Source organism: Polyodon spathula, chromosome 16 (genome assembly GCF_017654505.1).
Source record: "Polyodon spathula isolate WHYD16114869_AA chromosome 16, ASM1765450v1, whole genome shotgun sequence".
Classification (NCBI taxonomy): Eukaryota; Metazoa; Chordata; class Actinopteri; order Acipenseriformes; family Polyodontidae; genus Polyodon; species Polyodon spathula.
Window position 1 is genome coordinate 33,044,054 of NC_054549.1, and position 12,474 is coordinate 33,056,527.

Below are 12,474 nucleotides of genomic sequence, written 5' to 3' on the forward strand. Positions count from 1 at the left end.
TACAACTATGAAATCAATCCAACCCCGAGGGAGTTTAAGACGATTCTGACATTTTATTTTTCTACCCTTCAAGGAAATTTTTTGGTGTTGATGCATCTTCATTTAAACGTTAAGCAATTCAGGTTATCAGAGGGGGTGGCTGCTCAGTCACAATATTAATGCTGACAAGAAATAAATAGGATGCAGAGGGCGCGCATTCCGGTTCCTAGCCCACAGCACTTTCACTGTGTCAGATTCTATAAATTACTTGCATGAGCCGACTGTGAGATTAATTATTAATACAAGAACACTTGTGAATATTTCAGTACTTTATTAATCTGTGATAGAATGTAGGACAACAACCGGGTTGGGAGCTACACTAACAGTTGTTGCAAACCTTTGTGTCGAAACTCGGCCCAGTTAAATATCATCCATTTTTATCCTGATTTTGATCTATTTTCAAAGCAAAAGATGAAATATTGTAATGCCAACAGTAGTTAAAGGTTACATGTCTTCTTGATAAATGAAAAAAATCAATGTCGAAGGCCACAGAGATCTTTTACCTGTGATGAAGAGCACTTTACAAGAAAGCGCTGTGATGTATAGAGGAGCTAGTATGCAGTCATTTATTTTTGGAGACTCGTAAAGACTGCTCAAGGGATCATTTAACAGTGTTCCTTATTTTCTTTATTTTGAGGCTGTTTTACATACAAAATACCTACACCCATCAGAGTAGTCTGTACGAGATAGATAATCCATCTATCCACTTTTTTTCTCACACATTTAACTGTAATCATAATTATCATCATCTAAAAGGAATAACATCTTTCTGATTATGAACGTCACTTCTGTGCAGTAATAAAGACTGCAGTCACTTGGTGCAGAATGTTGGGAGGCTTTGCAAATCAGACACAATCTTTATCACAGTGCTGTGCTGCAAATAGAAGTGGGAACTGGAGCAATTATTAGTTACCCGGCAGGCAGTTTGGTTTCTTGAGTCAGTTGTGTATTAAAGGTATCCTTTCAAGTGAGATCAATGAACTACATTTTCTTACCTGGTTTTTATATAGAACAGATTTATGTATCTGGTGTCCATACAGTAACTCCGCAGAAGGTTTTTAGATGATCAGCAGTCCAGTTTTCAAGAAAGTACCACCTTCTGAAAGTCACTGATATTCTGAAAGCCAGCAGGGGTTGCCAGGGTCAGTTCCCAGCTTGACAAGTGGTGATAGGGTGTTAACACGCTGTCTTATATACAAGCTGGTCAGTACTTTTCATTGGCTAGTTCACAGCGGGCTACTTTCTCACCACAGGGTTGCTCCATTTTACAGCAAATGTTCTGTTGATGAACATCCCCTTTCTCATACCGAGTCAGAATATGGGAATATAATATGGGGATCTGACAAACATCTTTACATGTATGTTTACCAGGACATTTTAAATACTGACGGCTCTAATCTTAAATTAGAAAAAATATAAGAAAAATATGAAAACTGTACAAGCATGACATTCTGTTTCAGAATTATGATGATAAACCACATGAGATAAAAAAAAAAAATATGGAATACCATTTTAGATCTATTTCTACAAGGAGTTAACACTGCTGAAGCATGGACTCCTATCGTGAAATGAAATGTAAATTTAACATCTTCTTACCCTGAGTTGGATTACCTTTACCTTCACATTTCTGAGGCAGCACGGCTCTGACAAGCATTCTGAGCAAATCCAACTCAATTTCAAATAATAATAACTAAATATTTCAAACAACCGTTTCCCCTGGTTTACTCAGGTAAGAATGCAAAAGATTAAAACAAAACGTTTATTTCACGTTCAGCAATGTTGAGTAGGATCGAGCTGCACAGCAATGCAATTCACAGTAACAGATGGCACCTGATTTATGCCTAGACTAACCAGGAAAAATCTTCCTGTTCTCTTTTTCAGAGATGCAGCTCAACCCATTAAAATGCAACCTTGTCTTTGTCATGCATGGTAAATACAGATCTGATTGAATCCACCTCTGACTTAATTTCTCCTTCAAATCTGCGTCTAACACGTAAAGACAGTTGTTGTACAAATATATTTGCTAAGTCAGTCTAACAATACAGTGTGTCAAAGTAATGAAGTATGCCAAAACATAGGTTTTTGTAATGCTGTTGGTGAACCACTTTTAACCTTTTTTAATGCGACTGAAGAGCACTGGCAAAATGGTAATCTGGGTCTAAAGTCTTACTCGTAGATACTCATTGAATTGTGGGTGTGCATACAGTATGCATGTGTATTTGCAAAACCAAAAAACAAAAAAAAAAAAAAAAAAAAAAAAAAAAAAAAAAGAAAAACAAAAAAAAAAAAAAAAAAAAAAAAAAAAAACAAAAAAAAAAAAAAAAAAAAAAAAAAAAAAAAAAAAAAAAACAAATTTAAAAAAAACAAAAAAAAAAAAAAGAAAAAACAAAAAAAAAAAAAAAAAACAAAAAAAAAAAAAAAAATAAAAAAAAAAAAAAAAAAGAACAAACAAAAAAACAAAAAAATAAAAAAAATAAAAAAAAAAAAAAAAAAAAAAAAAAAAAAAAAAACAAAAAAAAAAAAAAAAATAAAAAAAAAAAAAAAAAAAAAAACAAAAAAAAAAAAAAAAAAAAACAAAAATAAAAAAAAAAAAATAAAAAAAAAAAAAAAAAAAAAAAAAAAAAAAAAGCGACAGGAAGTTCCCACCCCCACCACCCTAACTTCTCAGTGCCGTTTACTGATTTGACCCAGATTTCAGAATGAGCACTATATTAGTAACTTAACACCCACACGTATGAAGTATGCATGTGTATTTGCACATATGTCTCAGGGAGGGATGGGCAGTATGGTCATGTACTCGTTTCATAATATATATGATGATATATAAAATAATATGTTATCATTTTAAATAAGTTAAAATATGGAAACATGCCAGCACTAACAGGGTACATTTTTATGATGTCCCCCTTGATCTGTCTATTGTTTTTCTACATGGGTATTTTTGTACTGTTGTACAAGTTACCGTTATTCGAAACTTGAAACTAAAGAACCTACACTCAGTCATTTTAATGATATTGCCTAAACTTCCTGTATCTACACATATTTCTTGTATCTATATATCTGTGCAAGTTTCAATTTAGTGAAGCAGTGATTAACTTTCACTTTTTCTGTGATTTCAGCTGGATAATCCAGATGAACAGGCGGCACAGATTAGACGAGAACTGGATGGACGTCTTCAAATGGCAGACCAGATTGCAAGAGTAAGTAAAACCTATTTTTGTAATGATGAATCCTGCAATGCCGTCAATGCATCAGGTGAGGCAGCAGGCCTCTGCATCTCTTTAAATTGCAGTCCTGCTGCTCTACGAAAATGTGTTTGAGATATGTGTTTGACATGAAAAAACATGATTATGCATGTAATCTAAACAGCTTTCCAGTTAGTTTGTCATCCCTGGAGGAAGTGATGTGTGAATTCTGTGCCTGCCCCTTTAATGTAAACACGTCAATATATGTACGCACATACTCACACAAATTCACATGTTCAGTCCCATTTAAATAGGAGTCATTAAACAAGTTATGATGTAATAACAGTGTAAAAATGGGGGAACTGACAATGGTTCCTGCTGTTACCATGGTAACTTGTGGAAAAGGTTGGAAATGGCCTGAACCATGGTGTTACCATGTAATTACATCAAGTAACAAAATGTTGTTTACTTTACCACTTCCATGCAATTAAACAGTAGTCATTTTGTAAGCACAGGAGCCCTTGATGAATACTCGGTTATTGCACCTGGACAGATGGATTCTCTCTCCTATAGACCACTCTGTATGTTGTATATTAAATAGACTGATCTGTTGAGCAGTCATTATGAGTATAATTACTGCGATGAGGGTCAGTGACATTAGACGTTTGCTATTAGATGTTTTTTCTGTCTCTTTAACAATGACTGATAAGCGCCATCTCTCTCACTTTATTATTTTGAAAGGAGCGCAAGTTTCTAAAGTTTGTTTCAAAAGAAATGGAGAGCATGTTCATCGAGGAGCTGAAGTCATCTGTGAATTTGCTGATGGCCAACCTGGAAAGCATGCCGGTGTCCAAAGGAGGCTCTGAGTTCAAACTGCAGAAGCTGAAACGCGGTCACAACACCTCGATCATCGACATGGGGGAGGAGAACGAAAACCAGCTCTCCAAATCAGATGTGGTGCTGTCTTTCACGCTGGAGGTACAATGACTTGACACGTATTTGCTCTTCATTCGTTCCCCTTTCAGCTGCCACAAGCCTGTTTGACAAGTGTTGTTTTCACTCTGCATGAACAATAAACGGAGGAGGGGGGATTAGTAAAATGCTGTACCCTCAGCCTCCACCAGACAGCATGCAAAAAACCCTTCCAACAAATTGATTTAGACCAGTGCAAGAAGATACGATTTATTCTCTGACAATCTGAGAATATACATTTACATCAAAAGTAACTCTAGAAGATTGCTTTCACTTATTGTTTGTATGGCTGGTTTATAAACAAGGTTGCTTGTGAAGCTCGTGGTTTATTGAGTTGCAGAGCGGGGAAACACAAACCAGGAAGCATAATTTATCATATGCTTATTGTTTAAGGTTTCCCTCTTTGAAGGGCCTCAGGTACTACAGGGTTAATAGTAGTATTTTGATAAAGGAAGGGTGGAATAGCCCATGTACTCTTGTAAACTGATTTCGTACACAAACTAGAACACTTCTATTGATGCTCTTGTTTTATGTCAGCTACTGATATCCTCAAAGTCATTGCAGATCTCCTTCATTGCGTGCTGCGAATGATTAAACCACCTGGCAACTTCTTACTGAGGTCTCCATCATATTAAGAATGTGTGAATTGTGTAACATTTCCACCCTGGCCTTTCCCTTGGGTCTATCACCCCCTGTATCAACAGCACATCCTTTAAACACATTGAGAAAAACATCAACTCGGTTCACTGTAGTATACCACTATATCGACCAGCATACATTCTGTATTAAATCATGTTAAGTGGCAAAGGATATTGTGTTATGTATGTCATGTATAAAGGTGATGCTTTCTTTTGCAGGTTGTGATCATGGAGGTTCAGGGTTTGAAATCGTTGGCTCCAAACCGCATTGTTTACTGTACAATGGAGGTGGAAGGAGGGGAGAAGCTACAGACTGATCAGGCAGAGGCTTCCAAACCAACGTAAGGGTCCCAGTAAGACACATGTAGATAACCTTGTCATTTACACTGTCAGATGATGATCGTTGTTAATAAAACCAGTACCAAAATGGTAAAACAGAACAAAAAAAAAGGCTATAGTTCAAAATACCAGGATGTTAATAAAAACGAATTGCTGCGTAAATATTTGTAAATAAAACTATTCAGTTTACCGGAACATCCTTAAAAGTGAAACCCTTGTTATTTAGAAGCAGATTAAATCGCCTAAGTATCACTCTTGTTACTTCATTTTCTAAATAAATGCGACGTGGTGCCCCACTCTAAAACTGGTTACCTATTATACGTGGTTTAAAATGCCACAGCTTGCATCATTGATTTTCACAGCTGTTTTAATTAAAGTGCAAACAAAAACATGTCTGTGGCAGTCTAATAAGAATCCCCAGGTACTTGAGTTTTATAGATCCATCCTGAGTATGTCTTTTAAATTATCAGTTCTGCTTGTAGCAAACAGACTGTAAACTTATATAAATAATGACCTAATAATTAGCACAATGCAAGTATGAGTGTAACAGTGATAGTTAATGGTCCAAGTCTATAGGATCATGCCATCAATTCCAGCTAACGCAAGAAGCAAAACCCCTGTTGTCTTTGAAAAATTGAAATCATTATGTATTCCTTTTAAGTTATTGATAATGAAGAACACGTTTAGTTCTGGTGATAGTCTTTTTGTGACTTTGTAGGCTTCACGACGGTGCTTTGAAAAATCTGTCATTTTTAATATTTGTTTGCTGCACTAAATTGAAACTACAGACCACATGCACCGATAACCAGATTTGTTATTTTCTCTCTATTTTCATATTTTCTCAATTAAGAGATGGAAGGTTTTGGACTTTCAGCTGCAGTGTTGCCTGGATAGATTCAGTGTGGCTGGTTTAGACTCCAGCATCTTAACATGATGGGTTTTTTTTGTTTTTTTTTGTACAGACAATAACTGCATTTTAAGTAAATATTTATGAATGAAAACATAAATAAACAGCCCCACACAACATCCTATTTCAGAGGGTTTTTTTCAGCAGCAAAGTGATATATATGAGACTGTGATTCCTGAAAATGCCGTGGAAGGCTCTTACTGTATCAGTCAGACAGTAAACAAATCCTAGTAATATACACACCTCCCAGAGTGAGACCTGTTCATTAATAAATGAGATTAAATGATGACTCAGAAACATTGCTCCCTTCAGAATTGAACTGCCAGGATTCTAGAAATGTATTTTGATAAATTGAGTTCTGGATTAGATAACTGGGTTTTGTTTAGTCTTGGTTCGCATTCTGCAGTTTGTAGGCAGTGAACGAGGAGAAAAGTGATTTAAAAAATCCCATGATCCTACTCCTGCCCTGTGATGATGAGAATACCTTAAAGGAATTCCAGGTGCACAACAAAAAATTGTTGCATGGTGATGGACAGCTTATTTACTGCACAAAATTGTGTGCTACGAACGGCCATCTTTTCTGTATTTATGTCCGATTAAGTGTGCACCTAAGCAAGCTGCAGTAATATAAAATCACATTCCTAATAATTAACAAGTGGTACTGTATGGGTCAGATCAGATATGAATGTGTCTTCTTTAGTTTATTGAAGGAATGAATGCTGAAAGTATCACAGTGGGGAAAAAAAAAATATTATTGAAAAAACGTTTTGACTGATTAATTGTCAACATTTGTGTATGTTTGTAGATGGAAAGATTTTGCTTATTCCTGGAGAAAAGCTAGTCATTAGGGTTTTACAGTTTGCTAGGCTGTACAAAAATACTTTATCTTTGTTAAGTAAATAGCAGTTACAGAATTTGTGTCACTAAAGAATGCATACACATCTGCTATCCTGATCCAGGATACTGGTTCTGCTGCGTGGCTCGGATCTAGCCGAATGCACTGCCGCTCCCCTGCTTTCGGAACAGCCTGTCTGTTCTCCCGTGGAAGGTTTGTTATAGAGTTTAACTGAAGTGACAGCTGTTCATTCACCTGACTTTCAATTTATTTTAATGAAAAGATTACAGGTTGAAGTGACTGCTGCAGATAAACAGGCAAGCTGCAGAGGAACAACAGGAATTTCGACTGTCCTCAAATCAATTAAAGTTCAGAGGGAGCGAGGCACATTCTTAAAGCAACAATGACTGATTTACACTTAGAGTTAATTTAGTATTTTGAAGGGTTTTTTTTCTTTTGGTTTAGCGAGTTAGTAGATTTGTTTTTACAGAAAAAAGACAATTCTGTTTTTCATTCGCTTTCAGAAATATATATTATATATATAATATATTATATATATATATCATAATATATTATATATATATATATATATATATAAAACAGTGTTGCACATTCTCAGTTTCTAGCAGGAATATTCTTAAAGCTAGCTGCAAGGTGACTATGCTTTTATTACTTCATCAGTGAGAACAGCCTGAGGGCAAATAAAAATGAAATGAAATAAAAATGACAAAATGATTCTGCTGAGCCACCTTCAGAGCAATTATCCTGCCACGCTTTATCTGCTGTTTGACGCTGTTTGGGATTGTTGTTAATTTGAGATAGCTTTTTTTTTTAAAAGCAGGTTACAGTCAATGAATTTAAATTATGCCTGTCTGTTAATGGTTATTTTTTAAGGCTGGCCTGTAATACATTTTAATTCCTGGGGTGCCATCTAGAGGAATAAATCAGTATAGCACCATGACTGAAAAAAACGCTATTGAGGAAGTCACTGTGGAGCATTGTACTGTTATAAACCTATCAATAAAAATAATATGGACCATCTTAAGAAACAAAAAGACTGTAGTGCACTAAAGCATTTTGTATCGTCCAATGTTCTCACACGCATCAGTCTAAAAAGACAAAACTTGTTTTGATGGTGCAGACAGATGGGGTAGATAAAAAGGAACTTCTTTTGAAGGGACGGCTCAAATTGCTAACTTTACAGAAACAAGCATGTTGTTGTTGTCTTTCAGTGACCCAACTGTTTACTATTGGAAATTAACTCAATACATTTAACATACCAATATTATGAATGAGCAATGTAGCACTTTCACACACAGAATCGTCTCAATCCGACTTACAGAAGAGCATGTGGTTGGCTTGCAACGCCATGAAATGTTTATTCAGGATAAGGGGCTTCAGCTTTGATTTGAAAAGCCAAAGCCTCTGCCGTCTCAGTGACCTAATGCAGGATTTCCTGAGAAAAGGTGCAGCCTCCTCCCACAGTCTTGCTGCCTGTTATAGTCTGTCTCTGGTCTCGGGTCAACAATCTAGAAAGGTTGCTTGAATTCAGTTTCTGTAGGAAGAGTGGTTGTGCATCTGTTCAGGAATCTGAGCTGTAATTTGCCTTGGCAAAGGACTCTTAAAAAGGGTAAAAGAAGATTGAGAGGGGTTTATAGGAGATCTAAGCGGCTTATTGAAGTTGGTCTCATTGTACAATTTAATGAATTGCAAATATATGCAAGAGAAGAGTGGCCAAATCAGTACCGGTATGTAAGCATGTTGTACTGCAAAGTTCTATGCAGAAATGATTGACCAGTATTATACAGTATTTCACTACTCTGACCCGTCAAATCTCCTTTCAGTGCAGCCAGCGCCTGGTTAAAAATGCACTGTATTTTTTTTTTTTTCAATTTAAAGTTTCAGAGTGATCCCTCAGATACAGTACGGTATTAAGAGCTCAGAGCGTATTTATAGAAAATATTAATAAATCAATAAATAAGACGTAAACCTGTGATGCCTAGACTATGACATTTGGTTCCATCAATGTAGATAAATCTGTTTAATGGATTAGTACAGTAGGTGCACTTTGTTTCTGCAGTTTGGTACATTTAGATGTATGAGAAACTGTTACCTGTATCTATTTTTTTTACTCCATTTTCTCCCCAGTTTTTTAAGCCTGGGTCACCACTGCAACCGCTGCACTGACTCGGGAGGGGTGAACACGAGCACATGTGTCCTCCAAAAAGTGTACCATGAGACATCTACTTCTTTATTATTACAATAAGGGGAAATAAATAAATAGCCTACAAACATATACAGTACAGCTGAGCAATTCTGTCACTCGAAATGCAATGCCGCGCAAGAAGATGGTCTTTACAGGAGGAGACACAGTCAACTGGACAAGCATATTTTGCAAACAGTTTTTCTTTTTATGCCAGAAGAATTTTAATGCAGTCCCTTCTTTGGTATGTGAAATGGGATGGACCGTAGAGAGATATCTGCAGATTAAGCTTTTTGATTAGCTTTAGGTGCATGGTGATGGACTGAGTATCGGATTCCATTTTGTGTCATGTAGCTGTATTGCTGTGTTCAGAATTCATTTTGTGAACCCACGCCATGATGCTGCATCAGCATCACTTCACACTGGATGCTTAGAGCTGTCAAATTACTTGAAGAGAGCAAACCAACAGGGTTCATTTCTAACACCAGATGTGTGTCAACATTTTCTACTGAGTGCATAAACAAGAACAGGGAAAGTGATTGGATAATAGACATCTGCTTAGAATTCTGGTGCAACAAATCATAATTTAATAAGTGCCCGGGGTCAACAAACTGCTATAGATGAATTAAGATAAAAAAAAAAAATATTGAACATTTTGATTTGGAATATTGTGGTTGAATGGCTTTTTCATTAATTAACAGAGAAGGTAACACTGCACACATCTCCAATTGGTGGTTATTCTTGTTAAATTAAATTGTAACAGTTTGAAAGCTCTTTACACCCCAATAGGAAATTGCTTTATGTGTGTTATTTAATTATTTCAATTCAACAGATTCCATTGTTACCTTTTTTGCAAAAACCAAGTGGAAGAATGAACGAAGAAAATACATGCTTTTGTTTGTCAGTTCTCATTTTGTTAAATCAAAAGCACAGTCCACAACAGAGCTGATTTGTATAGAGGACTCTGCCTAGATTGTGAAGGACCTTGCTTATGCAATGTCAAATATGCTTGTAAGCAGGTGCGTAACATCAAGGTCGAAGCTTACCGAGTGCCACTTTCAATTCTCTTCAAATGGAAGTCAGCAGTGTATTGCCAGCATAAGAGTGGAGCTAACTGGTTGTGCAGGTGCCAAATTGATAACCAATCCGAAAATATCTTAGGAAAAGGTATTATATTAGTAATATATAACACTGCATGTTATAGAGTGTACATACAGAATAGGAGTCATATTCTCTATAGAGGAGATACTGCAGAACTCAGTACATTTTTCAGATACCTCATTAGCATAGTGAATGGTAAAGTTTTCCTAAGACAAGCATTGCTGTACTGTCCTTATTCCTTTGTAAAGGGATGGGAACGTTACATAGATATATAATGTGTGGCAGAGGTAACCGAATTTACCTGCGGTCATTACTCACCTTCCATTTTAACAGCACAATCATCATGCTTTATTACCTTGAAATACAGGTCCCTTGCTAACCTTGGTAGCTAATTCTAACAATGACGTTCATCCAAAATTCAGTCCACATACAACTTGCACACAGCATGAATACAAATTATGTCTCTGTGGCTTGAATCATGGTCTTGCACTGGCTGTTGCCATAGCAGCTAATGACATCATGCCATATTCCATTCCCCAGTAAATCCAGTGCCTCAAACATCTTTTGTGCAAGTGACATAAAAAATAGCTGATATTAAGTGATTTTTTTTTTTTTTTACAGTACTGCCTATGTTTGATGTTTACTAAGTAGCATTATTTACTTCTAGTGTTATTTTTAAATGCTTTATACTATACCACTCTGCTCAGTGCTTCATATGCGACCGAAGACCAGTTTCAAATGAAAAAAGGATGCCAGTGTTTGCTAATGTCATTTGGCAATGTGTTTGGATCACTTTTGCAAATTAGAGGTTTTGAGTTTGGAAAGGGGAAAAATAACAGTCACAAAACAAGGAAAATGTTACTGGAATTATTTAACTTTCTTTCCAATTATTAATTGAATATTTACGCTATCCTCAGGCTTGTGACGCATTTAATTGTGAAACTACTTCATAATAAGTACACACAAGGTTTCTTATTAGAATAGTAGTCATGGTGATGTCTATGTACAATACTGTAAAACAAATATGGGATTAACGTTTAGAATGTTTTTATACCAGGACCTCAAAGGAACACTACAAGCCATGAAGAAAAGCACTGCCATATTGCTGTATTTGTTCAAATAAATATAGTACTGTCAGTATAAAATCCTGCATGTATAAAAGGTGTAACCTGGTTTATTTAGGTTATCCCTACTCTGTAGGAAGCAGTTGGTACTGTAATGGAACTCCTGTTACAATTAAATTAGCTCTACTTTTTTACCCTGGTTTTCTCCCCAGTTTAGTGTGCCCAATTATTATCTGTATCCCCGACTCACCGCTCGCAGCCCCCCCCGCCGACTTGGGGAATGGAGGCTGGAGTACGCGTCCTCTGAAACCTGCTCCTGCCAATCAGTCATTTTTCGCACTGTGGATCCACAGTGAGGCCACCAGACCTATAGTGCCAGAGGACAACACAGATCTGGAGGCTCCACTGCAGAACCACAGGCGCCCTATCGGCCACAGGGGTCGCTGATGCGTGGTGAGCCATGGATTCCCCTGCCGACCTAAGCCCCTGCACCACCCGCTAGGAACTCCCGGTCACAGTCGGCTCGAACCTGCGATCCCCAGGTTATAGGACACATCCTGCACTCCACGTGGAGCGCCTTTGCTGGATGTGCCACTCAGGAGCCCCTTTTACAGTACTTCTAACCCTATTCCATGCTTGTCTTTCAGCTGGGGAACTCAAGGTGACTTTACCAGCACACACCCGCTGCCCGCTGTGAAGGTGAAGCTGTTCACAGAGAGCACTGGGGTACTCGCTTTGGAGGACAAGGAACTGGGAAGGGTAGGGTCCTCTTTTCTAATTGATTTCTTCAACAGTGGTCCCAGACGCACCCGTCAAGCATTTACTTTTTGGAAAAAAAACCCATCCTGCTATTGTTACACTCATGAAACAACCACAGTGTAGGTATGTAGTTCAATATTATTCACAGTTTTATAACATTCATATTTTTTGTGTAACTAGCTCAATTAGTTTTAGGAACTGATGGATAAATCTGTAGTTTGTAAATAAACAGCTCTTGAGCACATCGCATACATTCACTTTTTTTTTTTAAACAGTACATTGCTCAATCACATAAAATATACTTTTTATATATATAGAATTAAGACAGTAATAATATGTTATGTTCCTCCATTTATTCCAGTTTGTGGTACCTTAAAGTTCAAAAGCCCTGCAAGCACAATGTGAAATGCTGCCTTACCTAAAATTAAGGGT

At 36.8% G+C, this 12,474-nt stretch overlaps 1 protein-coding gene across 20 annotated transcripts in view; it reads left to right on the forward strand.

The window, feature by feature from the left end:
• The window catches only part of LOC121329030 (calcium-dependent secretion activator 1-like), a 100,929-nt gene that overhangs the window by 33,734 nt on the left and 54,721 nt on the right, over positions 1-12,474 (forward strand). For all 20 annotated transcript variants that reach the window (XM_041274243.1, XM_041274247.1, XM_041274244.1 and 17 more), the window contains exons 4-7: positions 3,159-3,239; positions 3,966-4,202; positions 5,054-5,175; positions 11,931-12,042. In XM_041274243.1, the coding sequence (XP_041130177.1) occupies positions 3,159-3,239; positions 3,966-4,202; positions 5,054-5,175; positions 11,931-12,042 (552 nt within the window). The remainder of the gene's footprint in view (positions 1-3,158; positions 3,240-3,965; positions 4,203-5,053; positions 5,176-11,930; positions 12,043-12,474) is intronic.